Below are 19,053 nucleotides of genomic sequence, written 5' to 3'. Positions count from 1 at the left end.
AGGCATTGAAAAACTACTTCATAGCCAAAATCATTACAATCTCATAAAACTGTCAATCAAATAAAGCAGCAGTCATCTTTGCAATTGTGTAAACAACCCCATTTTAATAAAGCCATCTGAGAAAATAGATATCTGGTCACTTGTTGAAATGGCTTCTGATGATATTGTTGCCAGGTGGTCTCATTGTGAATGCTTGGCTAAGCCCCAAGAATGGGTAATGGACCCAGCTCAGCAGGAGCCTGTTTACACAGATTGAAGAGTGGTTCTTGCATTATATGATTGCCAGCTTTATTACCTTATAATAACCTGACCTTTCTTTGAAGAGTTTATTTCAATGTCTGCATGTTTATTTGGACAAGATTAAGAGGTGTAAAGTGGAATGAAGATTGACACAACAGAACTTTCACTGCCTATGTTTGATTGACAACTTTATGAAGAAGTTAAAATGGGTCATGTTTTTCAAAGGAAATAGTGAATGGCTGATTTTTTTTCAATGATCATTTCAAAGAGTGTTATATGGCTCATTGGTTGCATACCTAGTCTATACTAGGTGAGGGACAATGGAGAGGACATGGGAGAAATGAGGGTGCATTAGTTAGGTGAGGGGTAGAAGTAGTCTACCTTCCTTCACTGTGTTGGATCAAAATCGTGGAACTCCCTTCCTAAGCACTTTGGGTGTACCTACACCACATGGACTGCAGTGGTTCAAGAAGGCTGCTTGCAACCACCTTCAAGGGCAACTAGGGATAGAAAATAAATGCTGGCCCAGCCAGCGAATCCCACAGCCCATGAATGAATTTTTTAAAAAGCTGAGGGCTTGAGACGGGGCTGATGTCCCAGTAAATGGTGACAGGTCTTCTAAGCTGCTGGCTTCATCACCCACCCGCCTTGGAGGCAGCGGGCCAGTCTTCAGCCCATACCCACCTTGCCAACACGAAAATGGACTCCCCCAGCTCAGAGATTGGATCACAGGGTCGGGAAAACTCCCAATTCCTGATACCCTTCTCCATGACGAAATACTGGCACTAGGCCATTGATATAGATGAGGTCCCAATTCTGATCCTTAAGCCCTCCACTAGTCACAGTGTGCTGCCTCAAAAATGGCTCATTTATCCTTACTCTGTCTGTTAACCAGTTCTGAAGCCATGTTGCCCCCCAATCCCTTGAAGCCTAATTTTGTGTAATAATAATGTACTTGTTATAGTCAGGCTTTCTCCCCTCACTTTTGTGTTCTATTTACAGCTAAAAGGCAGTTTTCATAAGCTTACTATGTGAAGATGTTTAGGTTGGTAAGTGGGTGCGGGGCCCGCTCGATGACACGTAAAATGACGTTCGGTTACATCGGGTGTGCGTCCCAACATCACCGCACGTCATTTAGGTTGTCAATTGCTGAACCGTCAAAGGCCTATTAAGGCCATTAAGAAAGTAATTAAAGTTGTTAAGAATGACAGGCGAAGAGCCTTCACATTTTTCATGAAACCTCATCCATGGGCGGGATGAGGTTTCATGAAGGGTTTATTAATTAAATAACATTCTTTGAAAAAATTTTAAGGACATGTCCCCTCATGTCAAACTGTCACATGAGCTGGGACATGTCCTTACATTTTTTTAAATCTTTCTTCAATGTTTCGTAACTGAAAGTAATCTCGCTGAGGCACCTCTCTGTGCCTTGGGGAGATTTCTGCACTCTTTCGTGCACATGCACGCAAGAGCACAGGCCCCAACTCAGGGAATCCCCCCGGCCCACACAGGGAGCGCAGAGCGCTTCTGGGTGGGCGTCATGCTGGGCGGGCCAATTAAGGCCCGCCCGCCCCTGCACAACAGCCCTGATGGGGGGGGAAATTTCTGCCCCATCTCTTATAATCAGTTCCTTTATATTGCATGGGATTAGCATACCATCTTTAACAACAAGCCTTTAATTCGGGCATATCAATAGTTTTAAATGAAAGTATATTAATCACCATGCTCTCGTCTCCCTTGCAAAAGACAGAAAATAACACACAATCAGACCAAGTGTAAAAGTTAAAATGATTTGGTCAGATTTATTTACAAACTGAATAATGGGAAGAGACCAGTGAGATGTAGCAGGATACCGAAAGAACACAATACTTTAATAAAACATATAAATAATCACAAAGGGGTTATATCTATTTCAGAATGTTTTTGGAAGCCTGATGAACAATTGAACTTCTTGATGAAGGTGAACTTTGTTATTTTAAAGTATAATATAGATGGACATTGGAAGTTTCAGTTCATATTGCAAGAACCAAAGTTGAGAAATTGTGATGTAACTTATAACATGGGTTGTCTTTAACATTACAGTGGTTTCCTGAAAGTAAACAAACATACATGAGAGTTTAGTAGATTTATGAGATTTATGCCTTTTGAGTTGAGATGTTAACGTCTTGAGTATTGCTGCTTCCTCTATTAGTTTCCCTTAAATGGCCAAACAACATTTATAGAGATTATTCCACATGCCTTCAGTACACACAAGTTAACATTTCAAATAAACTATTGCAGCCAACAAACCACTTTTTTGATCTAATTGAACAAAAGCATTGAAACAAAAAAGAAAAGCCATCTTAATGTTGAATATAATGACTGGATGTGATTGCATGCAGCCAGCTTTGAACATGGGTCACCGCACACCAGTTTTGCCACAGAACAATGGGATCTTTCGAGAAACCTGATTGACTGAAGCTAGTTTTAAATTATATTTATCCCAACTATCTGAAGTCAGTTAAATAAATAGGGAAATCTTTATTTAGCATTGTCACAGTTCTAATTCATCAACAAACTTCTTTGGCGGCCAATTGTTATTTCTGTGTTGTTGTGTAGTATGTCCTTCAAACATAAGTAATTCAGCATGACTTACTTTGTCACCGCCAAATGTATCGTTTATTCCCATTTAATATTAAGTTTCCAATTTTGTGACTGTAACCGCCTCAAAAATGCAGATAAATGACATTTCAAATGACCCATTTTTATTAGTGACGAAGGGAAAAATTGACAAGCAATTTGTGTTTTTAACGGATAAAGATTCAGCCATCTCTATCAGAGAACTACTGCATTTTTTCTATTATCTTTGGGGTTAGGGAGCATTGCAAGATGGCCTAATATTGTTGCTGCTTCTCTCTTTAAAAAAATGACTTTCCTGATGATGCATCAGTGCTGAATAGAGTACTAAGTAGAAAATAAGGATCATTAGATTTAAAACCTTGAATATGTTGCATGTAATTGACCATATGCACCATTTTAAAATGGTTTATCCACCATTTTAAAAATTAGATATTTAAATCAAATGCACTTAAAAGACATTTGGCTTTTTTGCACCATGTTGGCAAACTACTTTTTCTAACAAATGTAGCATATGCTTCTGCAGCTGCAAGCTTTGATTTAATAGGAGAGTTTGTTGGTCAAGGATTCTCTGCACCTCTCTATTTGTTTCTTCCACGGCTGCACTTATTTTCTTTTGTTCTTCCAACATTGATTCCATTAGTTTTATACGCTTCTTATGTAAGTCAGCATTTGATGTTTTCCTCTTTTTAATGGGTTGTGGGTCGTATCTGCAATGATAGAACAGAGATGCAGAGTGCTTACCTATAATGCATGCAGTAAATTAAAAGGTTCAGTGCCTCATTTACGACTGCTTGTTCATGTATTTAAAACTGATGTCAACAAAACTAATGATCTCGGTAGATTATGAGATGTAAAAGTAAGACTGTTAGGGAAATGTTAAGCTGCTGCATAATTGAAATCACTTTATAGAATTTGTCTTCCACTGCTTTATTTTTCTGCTAAAGATACCTCACCAATTTTGAACTACTGATCACGCATTACTTAGGTGGGAAATGGTCAGGCAGCAGTTCAAAAATCACCCACCATTTGTGGGATGAAGTAATCAATTAGTGCACTAGATGGCACATTGGGCTGGAAAGTGATACATCATCTTTGGGACCTAGATTCAAATCCAGCCAGACTTGAATAAACATTTTTTCTTTGCTGGCTAGAGGAAGTGAGTTTGGCAGCCTGAACACAGTTTTTAGTATTTATTCTTTTCTAATATTGTGACAATGGACAGGAGTCTCCCACACAATTCCACCTGAAGTGGGGCATGATCACAGGAGAGAACAGTGAAAAAATGTGTGCAATGACATTTAATGTCGCCATGCAGAGAATACCAGAATTACTCTTTGTTGCCATTGCTCCTGCTGTTGGCCACTCATTTCCAGTCAGCCACATGTAAATGGTGGTAGGGTGGTTGCCCGATATCTAACAGTCTGCCCACTCTGTTTACTATTTTGAGAACAGTGGCAGGCTGCCAGGCAGTAGCAGGAGCAATGACTGGGAGGTCAATTCCATGGAGGAAGAGCACCTTGCAGTGAGCTCTGATCCCTTCAGTCATGTCCCCACTTAGCTTCTTGAGTAGTCTTTGGTTCCTGCTGAGCCCCATCAGGAGGCCAGTCAGCTGTTCTTTGCCACTCATGGCCCCATGAACTGTCTGGCAACCTCTTGTGGTCCACAGTAGCAATCCTGCTAATGCATCACAGGCATTTATAGTCGAACAGTAAGGTTAGTCCTAGAAATCTCTTTGGAAGCCAGCCATGCATATGGGATGAACCCCAACCCACCTGCTCATGTTATGGTCAGTGACAGAAGGACAGGGGAAAGAAGTCGAGTTTCACCAGAATGATGGTATTAGCCAACAATGGGAGAAATTAGCTTAAGATTTCTTGTTTAAAACACACGCCTTACACATTTGTAATACCAAGAAGATATATACATTTATTTAAAAAATAGAAAAATGTTGAGTTCTGTGAGGCTGCTGCTTCACTGATTTAAGTGACAAATGGCTAAGATCCAATTTTAGATCACTTCAGAGAACACCCAATGCAAGTATTTCTCTATCTCCTCATCTAAAGTTTAAATTCCATGCCTGAATTGAATTGTGATTTATAAATGCTTTTAATTAAACCTTATCGGTATAAAGCTATAAATAGATTGAAGGAAAAGACAAGCTTGAAGTCACGAAGGGAATTAACCAATTGTATGCAGAGGAGTCCATTTTATAAAACCAGGGAAAACAATCTAAGGGTAAGATAAGGTAGCAAAAAAGTATAGTGCTAAGACAATTTGAAGAATTATGTATTTCCTCTTAGAAGTCATGAACTTACAGGAAGAGTTAAATGAACACAGCCTTGGTGGAACAATCATGAAGGATATGGAGAAATTCCAACTAAAACAGCAATTGTGGGAAATGAGTTAGTCTTGAAATAGGAGAAACACAAGTTGGTCTATCACGAGCCCAAACCGTAGAATGGACAATAATGACTTTTTCTCACTCCTGGTTTGATGTTCCAGGTTTAATTAAGTTTTCACCAGGATGTTAATTCAGATTATATTCAGCCTAATTTTACTTGTTCTATAATGCAGTTAATAATATGGCTAAACTTTATAACTTTCCACATCCAGTAAAACATTTCCTAAAATGATTGGTCAAATATAAAACAAAGGTCAGTTGCAAGAAACATATTAGAACTTCAAGAGGACTGTTAAACAGGTGTAAATGTAATATTTCAGCTCATGGCAGTATACTTATTTTGAATGCATGGGGATGAATCTGAAAAATGTGCATGTTCTTTGGGAAGATTTTGTCCACTGATCTTTAAAAATTGAGAATTGAGGAAATCTGGTGTAACAATATCATTTCGGAGAATTTCCACTTAGGAATTAATTTTGGACCCTAATTTTGACTGATGGTTTGTTTTCAATTCATAAGTCATTTGACAGCCTGTTTTGCAAAGCTTTCCTAAGGAGGGGAGAAACATGGAGACAGTTGGGAAAAATTGATAATCAGAAGATATATTAGTAAATTTGAAGATTGTGTTCAGCAGAATGAATGACAATGGCCAGTTGCAATTTTATTATTAGGTTAACCAAATGCAAATATTTTTTGCCAAATAGAGCTCTTTTCAGCAACAACTGAATTGGTAAGTGGCCACTGGTCTATATGTAATGGTTGAGTGTAAAGAAACCGAAGTCACTCTCCAATTTGGATTCAGCCCAGAATTAAAGAGTAAATAGCACTTATATTTGTCTCACCTGAGTTGTGAAGAATGAAAACTGGATGAATTTTCCATGAGATCAGACTCGCAAGAACTTCCCTCGGATAGCAAAACATCATCAGATATGTTTGGAAGTGATGCTGGTTTCGGTGGGGGTGAAGGAGCTTCTGATTTGGAAACTGAAGGTATCTGTAATACACTTTCAGATGTACTGATTTCATCCTGCCCAGGGAATTGAGCGAGCATCCTGTGGATAGCTTCGTAATATGGCCAGTATGAAGATGAAGCAACATTTCCACATGTAGCTTTAAGTTTTCTAATTGAAAGACAAGGCATTAATTTACATACAAACATATGAGTTCGGAGCAGGAGTATGCCACTCAGCCCCTCAAGCCTGCTCTGTCATTTTGTAAGATCATGGCTGATCTGATTTTAACCTCACATTCCTAGAACTTTCCAGCCAGCCTTTGATAAATGGCCTTAATTGCTCTAAGCTACCCATACTTGTGGGTGACTAGCCATTCCATGTCTGACCCCCCCAGAATGGATGGATGGTGCTAGCCCGCTGGCAGTGCAAGTACCTGCACATCCGCCTCAGTTCCCACCCCCCCATCAGCCTCTGAAAATCCTGCCCCAAATCATTCATTGCATTATATAGAATTTGTGTATGGCATATGTTACAATCCCCAGAGAGACCGATAACTCTTACAAAGAGACATATTTTCCAGCAACGGACAGAAATTACCAAAGGACAAGATTTCACATTAAGACTTTTACTGCAACAAACAAAAATCAACCTAGGTCAACCGTTACTTATTAGGCAACTATTAATGATAGTACCAAACTAAAGAAAAAAAGATTATTTTGCATTAATTAACTAACTCAATTGAGATATATCTTGCAACCCCTTTCACTGTGCAGTGCACTTCTGGCAGATGTGTAGCATTACAAGAAAAGGTCCAAATTTACTCCCAGCTCTCCAGCAGGCTCACTAATCTCTGTCACGGTAGGTTGTAACTCTGTCCTTTGAAATTCATTCCACTCAGCCGGAGTTTTCCAGATCTGATTTGCATCAGCAAGGCCCACCTTGGCGACTCCTTGTTCCTTAAATCTCCAGAAATTTCATTGGTTCTACCCCCTTTCTTTTGATCAGAAAACATACTCTCGCAAGTATCCTGTTTGGTTGTTAATGCAAAACAGTCCTCCTTTGCTCTTCACAACAGTATCTGCTTTGTCTCTCTGTGTCTTGAAAAGTTGTCCCAGGTCTGAAAACTGTCACTAGATTTGAATAGGTTTCTGTTTAAGTTTCTTCCCTATGGCAACAAGATCACATACGCCCGTCTTCAGCTGGAGGTGTTTAACATGAACTCACTACCCCCCTTTCCAGAATGTTCTGTTTCACCTTCTGTTTTAAAATGGCCTCTTTGACTTAACGGTCTTGTAAACAGTCCAGCATTTTGTAACACATATAATTGTTATCGTTAGCTAAGACCCAATTACACGGATGAGACTTTTTTTTATGATAGCTTTCCTACATTGAATAAAATGCCTACTAGAGAGCATTTAGAGTGGCATTCAGCAGTAGTGAAGAGTTTGTGCACAGATATCTTGAAATTTGCTGTCTGTTACCAGGATTCAATACTATATTCTCTCCCTATCTATTAAAAGAATGGAAGGCGGTATTAAGAGCTAAGTCATCTAATCCTCCAAACTGTAAATGAAATTACTATATTCAGACTACAGCTATAAAGCCTTTTTTTGCCAAATGGATACATGAGGTATGCACCTCTATCTCCATTGTATAATTAATTCAAACAACAGTCAAAATCTATTTAACGGATGTATGGGGTACTCCAATGTCAGTTTATCTCTAAGAATTAGACCCTCACTATGGCCTTGGGACTTTACAGAATGAGTGAACTATTAGCACAGAAGAAGGCCATTGTCAGTGCAGGCTGCAAATCAGAGCTGATCTATTGTAATTCCATCTGCTTGTTTTCTTCCACAGACACATGAGTATTCTTCAAATGCTTAATTCCTTATTAAATACTACGACTGTCTCAGCATGTATGGTCATTTAAGCAATGTATTATTCAGGAGTATTCAGTGTGATGGAATACTCTCCACTTGCCTGAATGAGTGCAGCTCCAAAAACACTTGAAGCTCGACATCATCCAGGGAAAAATAAGCCTGTTTGATTAGCGCCCCATGCACCACATTAAACATTCACTCCCTCCAAAGACGCACAGTGGCAGCATCTACAAGGTGCACAATGACAACTCACTAAGCTCCTCTGACAAACTTGCAGCCTCTGCCACCTAGAGGAACAAGGGCAACAGACACGTGGGAATGCCACCACCTCCAAGCCACACACCATTCTGACTTGGAATTATATTGCTGCTCCTACGCGGAGTGGAGTTTAATGCCCACCACCTCCCCCCACCCTGCAGGGTCGGCACTGGTTTTCCAACCGGTGGGCAGGTTCATCACCATCACCAATAAATCCAGCCCGTGTTGCTGGGTCAAAATGCTGGAACTCTTTCTCTAACAGCTCTGTGGATATACCTACACAAATGGACTGTAGTTCAAGAAGTGGCCAACCACACCTTCTCAAGGTAATTAGGGATCAGCATATAATGTGGACCTTGCCAGCAATGCTCGCATCCCACAAATGAATTTTAAAAATCTGTATTCTAATAATTCTAATTAAAAAAAATCTATTATTCTGCTTTGGTTTAATCCTTAGTTTAAGCCCTCATGTTTTTGAGTCATTGGCAAAATGACTTTTCACCATTTATCCTCCCAACTTCTTTCAAACTTTGAACATTTCCTTTGGATCACCTTTAACTTCCTTACTGTAGTGAATACACTAGCATGTTTTCAACTTTCATCATTATTTCGTTCGCTCATCGGTGATGTAATTGTCATTTGGTAGCACAGAATTTGAGTATTGCTGAAAAGAGAGACATGTCAAAGCTTTTCGTCTTGTACTCATCAGGATACTTCGCAATAATACCAATATAAGAGGAAAACAACAATTTGTACTGTATGTGAAGAGAGAGTGCTGATTGGTTGGCAAGTGGACGCTGATTGATAGAGGCGTTGCCATGGAGCATGCACCAGTTAATGGGGACTAACAGTTAACTGCCAAGCATTGTTTGAAATTTTAAATTGGTTGTATTGATATATGCAGCTTCCAGAAATACTCATATGATGTAATTCTAGTGAATCTACATTATATTTTTCCATGACTCCAACAGCTTACAGGAGGAGATAGTGGGGTAATGGTAATGTCACTGGACTAGTATTCCAGAGGCTCAGGCTAATGCTCTTGAGACATGGGTTCAAAATCCGCCATGGCAGCTGGTGAAATTTGAATTCAGTTGGAATTCATTTGCAATCTGGAATTGAAGACTAGTTTCAGTAATTTGAATATTACTGAAAAACGACATTTTGTCGAAGCTTTTCATCTTGTGTTCATCAGGACAATTGGCAGAATACCAACATCAGGGGAAGCAACAACTTTGTATTGTATGAGAAGAGAATGTTGATTGGTTGGCAAGTGGACTCTGATTAATAGAGGCATTGTCATGGAGAATGCACCATTTAATGGGGAGTGTCAGTTAACTGCCAAGCATTGTTTGAAATTTAAACCAGGCAGCTTGACTCTGATTGGTCAAGGCATTGCCCTGAGGAATGAATCAGTTAAAGGCTGTCACTTATTTTGTTTAGCTGAAACAGGCTCAATGTGTGTACATGTTCTTGCTGTCTGCAAATTACAGGGCCTTGTCTATTAATATATATAGCTTCCAGTACACACAAAAGCACCACACTGCGAGCCCAACTGATGATCTTAAATTGGTTGCCAGTGTAATTATTAGCAGACTGAGGATTATTTAGTAAATGTTGTCCAATCGTGAAATCACGTCTAATGTTGGACACTGTGTTTTGTGTTTTGCAAGCAAGGGCTGGTTGGTTACTTTTTTAAAAAATGCATTCATGGAATGTGGGCTTTGCTGGCTGGGCCAGTATTTATTGCCCATCCCTAATTGCCCTTGAGAAGGTGGTGGTGAGCTGCCTTCTTTGACCGCTGCAGTCCATGTGGTGTAGCTACACCCTCAGTGCTGTTAGGAAGGGAGTTCCAGGATTTTGACCCAGCGACAGTGAAGGAAAAGTGATATATTTCCAAGTCAGGATGGTGACTGACTTGAAGGAGAACTTCCAGGTGGTGGTGTTCCCATGCATCTGCTGCCCTTGTCCTTCTAGATGGTAGTGGTCGTGTGGATTAGGAAGGTGCTGTTGAAGGAGCCTTAATGAATTCCTGCGGTGCATCTTGTAGATGGTACACTTGTTGCTACTGTGCGTTGGTGGTGGAGGGAGTGAAAGTTTGTGGATATGGCGCCAATGAAGCGAGCTGCTTTGTTTTGGACAGTGTCAAGCTTCTTGAGTGTTGTGGGAGCTGCACTCATGCAGGCAAGTGGAGAATATTCCATCACACTCCTGACTTGTGTCTTGTAGATGGTGGACAGGCTTTGGGGAATCAGGAGGTGGGGTACTTGTTGCAGGATTCCTAGCCTCTGACCTGCTCTTGTAGCTGCAGTATTTATATGCCTTGTTCAGTTTCTGGTCAATGGTAATCCCCAGGATGTTGATTGTGGGGGATTCAGTGATGATACTGTCTGTACTTTGTCTGTTGCGAACAGTGGAAAGGATATGCTATTTGATATGATCTGCCAGTCTTTTGGGACTTACAGCCTACATACCTAGCATCACCCTGGCACTGAAATTCACATAGCACATCACTCATTTGTGAGACAGGCAGGACGTCTTTTTGGCTTCACGGCAGCATCCTGTTAGTGACGAATATCACTTGTGTTGCTACTGCATAGTAGCAGCGTGAAACAGCTAGCTTCAGCTGTTGCTCAAGTTGCTTGCAAAACTCAAAACAGTGTCCAATGTTAGATGTAAATATGAAAGACAGCACCTCTGACATTGCAGCACTCTTTCAGTACTTCACTGGAATGTCAGCCTAGATCATGTGACTTTGGAGAGGGACTTGGCCCACAGCCTTCTGACTCAGAAGCAGGAATGCTATTACTGAACCAAGGCTGACAACTTTGAGCTGCATTTGCCACTTATGTACCCTTAAGCTGTTTAAACTTTTTGTAGTCAATTGTATTCTCCCTTTCGGTTTACTATGCTCCGCATTTTGATATTATTCCCAGTATGCATACAACTAAATGTGTTGTTACATTTAAAAAACAATAGAATCCCCAACAGATACTTGTGATACACCACTAGCTATGTCTTACTAATTCAAGCAACATATTTACCCCTGCTATTCTTCCATCTGTCCACTGTCCTGCATCCGTGTTTATAGTTGCCTTTTAACATGATGTGTTACACATCACTATTAAAATTTTGAGAAGTAATATGTACCAGATCTATTGCATTGCCTTTGTCCATAGGCTCGGTAATTCCTTGGAAAATGTGATTTTTGTCAAACATGACCTGCCTTATATAATTGCGTTGGTCTGTCCCCAATTTCCCATCACTTTCTAAACCTTCACTCACATTTTCTCATGTAATTTTTTTTTTTTGAAGCTTAGTCTCCAGTGATTCAGATTATTCCTCTCCAGGTTTTTGAACAGGGGTGTAACATTTGCTACCTTCCACTTATTTGATATTTGGTAGATGTGACTTGCTTATTTTGCAGTATCAGCATTCCATGTTTTGAATATGAAGAAAACATTTTTCACCCAGAGGGTGGTTGGAGTCAGGAACAAACTTCCTGAAAGGGTGGTGGAGGCAGGTTCGATTGAGGTATTCAAAACCTGAGGTATTCATTACCTGAAAAGAGAGAATGTGCAAAGTTATGGGGATAAGGCAGGGGAGTGGGACTAGATGGAATGCTCTTTCAGAGAGCCAGTGCAGACTCTCTGGGCTGAATGGCCTCCTGCACTATAAAGATACTGTGATAACAGAGTCATTACAGCACAGAAGGAGCCCATTCGTCATCGTAACAATGCTGGCTCTCTGTACAGCAGTCCCATCCCTATATCCCTGCAAGTTTATTTACCTCAAATACCTATCCAATTGCCTTTTGAAATCATTGATCGCCTCCAATTCCAGCATCCTTGTAAGCATTGAGTTCCAGGATATATAGAATAAACATAAAGAACTTAATATCAAAATGCAATGAGGTAGTTCGTATTAAGTTATTTTTACCTTCTCACCTCCTTGGTACATGACTTAGAGGGCAGGATTTTGTGTTTGGCCCTGACCCTACTCTGTGTTGGGTAGAGTCACCCAGCAGAGTGATTTTCCCTGAATTGGCCAATTAGTGGCCATAGGGTAGCGAGTCAGCTCTCTAAGCTGGAACTGGAGACCTCCCAGCTTGGGAGGGGTAGCAGCCACTTTCAAAATTTTTCAATTAAAAAATGGCCACAGCTGCTGGGTCACCGTCATGGAGGGGAAACTCCTCCACCAAGTGGCTTATACCACAGCTGTGGTCAGGCAGGCTGGGAGGACTCTAAGACTGCCTGGATTGCTGAACTCCTAGAATGCTGAACCCCTGGTCCGCTGGCGGGAGACTGCTTCAAGGCAGCTGGCCAGTTCCCAACCCCACTGGAGGGTCTGCTGGCTGATGGGATAATTCCAGTTGGCCTCTGTTAATTGGACTTAGTAGACCATTCTTACCTTAATTAATTGGCTGTCCCTTGCTGAGAGGGGGGTAGCCCTTCTTCCCACGATCCGATCGCTGTGTAAATGGTCCAGAAACTGGAAGGTGCTGGTGTGCAGGCCAGTGGCACAAGTTTTCGTGTCTCCCTTCCTCCAGCTGTATCCGCCCCATATGGGGACAAAAATTTGGCCCAGAGTATCAAGTAGTATTGGAGCTCAAGAAAGGAAATTTTCCACTTGGTGGGCAAATGATGGGAAGTCTTGTGACACAAAGGTAGCATCTCTACCTCTGGGTTAAAGTCCCACATCTGGACTACCTCTGGGTTAAAGTCCCACATCAGGACTTGATGGCCATGAAAGGTGCATTCATAATATGGCCGAACAAATTTGTAAATCCTTCCAATACATCTGATGGCAGGCGGTAAGATTGGGAGAGTTTCTTGGTCAGCCATACTGCAGAAGGCAACGGCAAACCACTGCATAATCCTGGACCAATCCAATTGAAGTCCATGGTCACCAATGCCCCCTTGATACCTGAAGGAGGTGCCAACTGCTTGATCCAACAGACCACCAGTTAAATAATTTGATGAATACAGTTAGGAAACACAAATACAGAAACTCTTAATCCAGTGAGTACTGAAGATAAATATGACCAAAATTGTATTAATAGACTACACATTTAAGTTTGCTCTGAGGATCCTTCATTTATCCATAGTCCGTGGCTGAACATTTTTTGCACTCGTACATTAAAATTGAGTTTTGTAGGTGCTTTAACATATAAAGAGCTTTTGGCATTTTGCAGAGAGATTGATTATACATAGCACTAATGAATAGTACAGTAGTAATACAGAAAATCAATGCTGAGAGAAAGAAGAATTTAAGGTTTAATCATATTTTACAACATGTACTTAGTGCTTACCTGTATTGAAACGTCAAATTAGTAACTTTGGTTCTGATTTGGTCCTTATCACGACTTATCCCAGTAGCTTCAAAAAATTCTTCAGCTATTTTTTCATATACTTTAGCATTTCTCTTGGCTGTTCGAAGGTCTGATAAATATTCATTCCATATACGTATCAGAGCACTTGTTTCAACCTCGGTCCAGTTACTTGATCTCTTTGGTTTGTCTATTTGAGCAGCTGAACTGCTGCTGCCACTGTTACAAGCTGCCATTTTGGAAATACATCAACATATCGTGAGAGGAAGGTTTAAACATCTTATCTCTGAGAGTTCATGACTGATGACTAATTGAAAAGCTTTTAGATTCTGGCAAGCTTTTCTAAAACCTTTTTAAGAAAACATTCAAAAGGTTTTAGATAAAAGGGTTGGTGATGGATGACTAACACAAGTTCTTTCAAGTGAAAGCTTTTGGATGAAAGCTTCTAGAATGCTACCGTCTGTCAAGGGTGCAGGATTTTGGCATTCTGTGCTGTATTTAAATACTTAAAGCTTTTTGAGCTGGTGCCTGTTAGCTCTTGCAGTAAAGTGGCTGTTGCCAGGGTAACATTGTATCAGTAATGGTCTAGCTGATGATGCTACTTTGCCTAAAAGCTTTTAATTGGTTCCCTCCATGCATTGAAGGTTGCTCTTTAATTCTAAAAGCTCTCAGTTGAAACCTTTGAATTAACCATCTGTCGGAAGTGCTAATTAATGTGATTAAGAGCTGAAAGTCTGAAATAGATTTATTCCATGTGACTAGCTACATTGTCCTCCCTTTCAGTTATTGTCAATAGAAAAATACTGTAATTTAGCTTCAGAAAATGCTATCCTCATGAACTTCAGTATTTGAAGTGTTAATTGAATTTTACATGTTTGCAAAATGTATTGCAGATATAACTGATTCATTTTTTATCTTAAATATGACTTATCCTGTTACTTTTTAGGTGATTTCGACAGCTGAGGTTTCCTAATAAAAATGTTACAAAAGATGCTTTATTTTAACAGCATATGACACACAATGAGGCATGGTAAAATTGAGAACACAGCGGAAGATTTAAAATCCTCAGTATATAATGTTGAAAACCACAACTGTTCGTTTTAGCTGTATGTGCAGTTATGTTTGCACTTCTGAATTGCTGTAAAGAACTTTATGACAATGCAAGAAAGTGCCAGTATGATTGGAGCTCATCCTAATCTGACTGCTTTTTAAGAAATCTTGTGAGAATGAGATCACCTCAAGAGGGCCATTTTGCACAAATTGGGCTTGACATTATATGGAGGATAGTTCCAATACAATGTTAAGCTAGGTTTAAAGAGTATACAGGGGACTGTTGGACTCTCTAGGCATTTTATAAACTGAAAAAAAAATTCCAAGAAGTTACTTCCCCTGCCCATACTCTCAGTACATTTAAAGATTGTCAGCTGGGAGCTCTGCATTTTCAGGTGTCGTTTTTGGCTGGGAGAGTGATACTTGAAGTCAGGCAGTATAAATCAGCCACATTTAGCTGCAGATCAATAGTCTAGCTGCTGATTCTAGTGCGACTAAAAATTCTTGCTGTTACTGCAAACTTTTCATAATTGTTGTTCTTGCATTATCAAAACCAATACATAAGAAGCAGAAGTGTTCAAATTGCTGTGCTATGGAAATGTTAATGATTTTGCAGCTAGGTTGTAGATCCAATGTGAACTATTTCCAGTGATAATTTTGTAACATTTATTATAAATGATCCATTAAGCAAAGCCTCAGCCATTAGATGAGGAGAAATCTTTTTTCTGAGGTTCGTGCGACTTTGGAACTCTGCCTCGGAAGGCAATAGAGGCAGGGTAATTGAATATTTTTAAGGCAGAGGTAGCTAGATTTAGGCTAGGCAGGGGAATCGAAGGTTATTGAGGGCAGATAGGAATGTGGAATTCCAAAATGCAAACAGATCAACCATGACCTTATTGAATGGCAAAGCAGGCCTAAGGGGCCGAATGGCCTACATTTCCTATTTTTTGAGTTCGTATTAGAGATTACAGAAGATTATTTGAAGATTGGAAGTTGTGTCGAATATTTGTGTGTTAAATAAGTCAAAATGAGCCTTTTTTTATTCGTTCATGGGATACGGGTGTCGCTGGCTAAGCCAGCATATATTGCCCATTCCGAATTGCCCTTGAGAAGGTGATGGTGAGCTATCTTCTTGAACCGCTGCAATCCATGTGGTGTACGTACACCTATGGGCCTGAAAGTTTTGGTCGTCAGACGTGTGTGATCCACGGGCTCAGGAGCAGCCAGGATATGGGCCATCAGCTGTGATTGGCCCCCAACCGTGATTTCATGCTGGCTGGCCAATTAACGGGCAGCCAGCATGAAACGTGCGCTGAAGTGCTCAGCTCTGCCAGGGTGGGAGCAGGAAGAGGGTGGGCAAAAATGGGAAGGCCGCCTGGGAGAATAGCCTGTCCACCAACCGTAATTGTGGACAGGTGATGTAAAACTGCTGTTGATTGCATCGTTAATGGGCTTAATTGCCAGCGGGCAGACTTCTGACTGCTGCGCACACCCGCCAAGCGAAATATCACGTGAATGCGGGATGACATCAGGGACGCTCTCCCGATGTCACTTTGGGCTATGTCACACTGAGACATAAAATTCTGGCCGCAATGCTGTTAGGGAAGGAGTTTCAGGATTTTGACCCAGCGACGGTGAAGGAATGGCAATATAGTTCCAAGTCAGAATAGTGAGTGGCTTGAAGGGGAACTTGCAGGTGGTGGTGTTCCCATGTGATTGCTGCCTTTGTCCTTCAAGATGGTAGTGGTCATGGGTTTGGAAGGTACTGTCTAAGGAGGCTTGGTGAGTTCTTGCAGTGCATCTTGTAGATGGTACACACAGCTGCCACTGTGCGTCGGTGGTGGAGGGAGTGAACGCTTGTGGATGGGGTGCCAATCAAGCTTCTTGAGTATTGTTGAAGCTGCACTCATCCAAGCAAGTGGAGAGTATTCCATCACAGTCCTGACTTGTGCCTTGTAGATGGCAGACAGGCTTTGGGGCAATCAGGAGGTGAGCTACTCGTTGCAGGATTTCTAGCCTCTGACCTGCTGTAGTAGCCACAGTATTTATATGGCTAGTCCAGTTCAGTTTCTGGTCAATGGTAACCTCCAGGATGTTGATAGTGGAGGATTCAGTGATGGTAATGCCATTGAATGTCAAGGGCAATGATTGGATCCTTTCTTGTTGGAGATGGTCATTGCCTGGCACTTGTGTGGTGCGACTGTGACTTGCCACTTGTCAGCCCAAGCCTGGACATTGTCCAGGTCTTGCTGCATTTGGACATGGACTGCTTCTATTTTATTGACAAGTTTCTTTTTATAGCAACATTTATCCATTTTATTACCATGTTTTAAAAGAAAAATAAATTGTGTTTTTATATTTTTTGCATAAAACAATGATTGTATCTGCTAACTCTGCTAGTGCATTAGTCTCTGGAAACATTACCAGTGATCAAGACTTTTACAGATGACATCCCAAATGAACCTTTTGCATTTTGGTCGGTCCCAAGTCACAGACTCCCATGAGTCTTCAGGGATGTTTTGAGGATATCCTTAAAGCGTTTCTGTTATCCTCCTGGGAGTCTCTTGCCACAACTGAGTTCCGAGTAGAACAGTTGAACAGTTGCTTTGGGAGTCTGGTGTCAGGCATGCAAACGACACAACCTGTCCAGCAGAGCTGGCATTGTGTGATTAGTGCCTTAATGCTGGGCATGCTGGCTTGGGAGAGGACAGTGCTGTCGTCCACCTTCGCCACCAAATTTAGAGGATCTTGCAAAAGCACCACTGGTGATACATTTCCAGTGCTTTTGAGGACTGAACACAGCTTTCATCGAGAATATGCAGAGGCAAATTTGAGGCATAACAGAGAGCGCACAAACCTCCCAGCAACTCATCTACCTGACCCTTTAAGCACTAGCTGCCCCGCATGTGTTAGAGCCTGCAGATCGCGCAATGAACTTATGAGTCATCTCAGAACTCATCAAACCAGAGTGGAAGTAAGTTATCCCCAACCCAAGAGACTGCCTAAGAAGAAGTATAGATGGCTGTTTAAAATAAAAACAAAATAACCTTCCCCAGCTACAGAAGGAGCACTATCCAGTGCTCATATTTCTCCACCTGGGATCTTAGTGACATCGCTTCATTCAGTGCTTTAACCCGTTTTCTTTAACGCAGTACCCCTAAATTATAAAAAGGCAGAACATGATCATAAAATGATTCATCCTATTTCCGTGTGGTTGTGAAGATGATTGACATTATAAAAGATTTTGTTGAATGCTTCATTCTGTGAATGCCAAAGATGGATCTGTTGCACTGTTTTCATAGAGGCATAGAGTCATTTCACTTTGAATTGCTCATTTTAACTTATTTAACATTCAAATATTTAGTGTAATATCCAATCCTCCAATAATTTGTGTAATTGCTCATGGTTGAGGTTTTGTTTAATAAATCATTTATAATAAATCTATTACTGAACGTATTTCACATTAAATCAGTAACCTACCTGTAAATGCACTAATTACTTTGTGGTACATCATTTTGAACACTTCTGCGTCTTATGTATTTTTGATAATGCAAGAACAACATTTACGAAAAGTTTGCAGTAACAGTAAGAATCACTTCGACTCAAAAATGCTATTGCAGTCCTTCAAAGGTTGATGCTGTTAATTGTGTCTAGAGGTGTTTCTCTTGTATTACTGAGGTTGCTCATTGCATTTCATGATTGATTCTCCTCAGGTATGCGGGGGTCCACTCCACTAGATGTTGCAGCGGCTTCATGCATTGACAACAATGAACTTGCCTTGGCCCTGCAGGAACCTGATCTGGATAAGGTAATAAAATGTGTTTTCATGTATTTGCAGCCAACATTAGTTATTAAACCTAAACCGGACTTGAGCTGCAGGCACACATCACCCTGACTTGGAACTATATTGCCGTTCCTTCATTGTCGCTGGTTCAAAATCCTGGAACTCCCTCCCTAACACCACTGGGTGTACCACATGAACTGCAGCAGTTCAAGAAGGCACGACCTTCTGAAGGGCAGTTAGAGATGGACGACAAAAATGCTGGCCTAGCCAGTGATGCCCATGTCCTTCGAAAAAATTTTAAAAAGGGACAATACTGAGAAAGAGAGTGCACTGTTGTGTTGTGCATGGGTTTGGAAAATGATCTGTTATGTAAACTATTTTATTCCATTTTACTTTGAGTATTTGATGGGTTGAAGAAGTGTTGGGAAAATCATGGTTCTGCAAATCTCAGCATCCCCAACATATTGTGGGAGTGGGAAGAAGGTGGTTTCACCTTTGACTGAGAAAATATCAAAGGCTATGACTCTTGCCCCAAA

General features: G+C 40.8%; 2 protein-coding genes across 2 annotated transcripts in view; one reads left to right on the top strand and one right to left on the bottom strand.

Annotated features, from left to right (window-relative positions):
* Positions 1-19,053, top strand: part of LOC121272536 (ryanodine receptor 1-like) — a 467,552-nt gene that overhangs the window by 209,781 nt on the left and 238,718 nt on the right. The window contains exon 42 of the mRNA XM_041179156.1: positions 18,447-18,541. Within this exon, the coding sequence (XP_041035090.1) occupies positions 18,447-18,541 (95 nt within the window). The remainder of the gene's footprint in view (positions 1-18,446; positions 18,542-19,053) is intronic.
* On the bottom strand, positions 2,017-13,919 carry msantd1 (Myb/SANT-like DNA-binding domain containing 1). Its single transcript, XM_041179154.1, has 3 exons — positions 13,666-13,919; positions 6,103-6,381; positions 2,017-3,566 (listed from the first exon to the last, which is right to left on the bottom strand). The coding sequence occupies exons 1-3, from the start codon at positions 13,917-13,919 to the stop codon at positions 3,308-3,310; spliced, it is 792 nt and encodes a 263-aa protein (XP_041035088.1). The 3' UTR covers positions 2,017-3,307.

This window comes from Carcharodon carcharias, chromosome 34, assembly GCF_017639515.1.
Source record: "Carcharodon carcharias isolate sCarCar2 chromosome 34, sCarCar2.pri, whole genome shotgun sequence".
In the NCBI taxonomy this organism is placed as follows: domain Eukaryota; kingdom Metazoa; phylum Chordata; class Chondrichthyes; order Lamniformes; family Lamnidae; genus Carcharodon; species Carcharodon carcharias.
The sequence above is the reverse complement of the archived record's forward strand: the minus strand, read 5'-3'. Positions and strand labels throughout refer to the sequence as shown.

Bases quoted from the DNA above. Each gene is read 5' to 3' on its own strand.
- msantd1 (XM_041179154.1), bottom strand. From the start codon at position 13,919: ATGGCAGCTTGTAACAGTGGCAGCAGCAGTTCAGCTGCTCAAATAGAC. The intron at 6,382-13,665 runs GTAAGCACTAAG...TCTTTCAATTAG, and splicing joins AATTTGACGTTTCAATACAG to AAAACTTAAAGCTACATGTG. The intron at 3,567-6,102 runs GTGAGACAAATA...CTATCATTGCAG, and splicing joins TTTCATTCTTCACAACTCAG to ATACGACCCACAACCCATTA.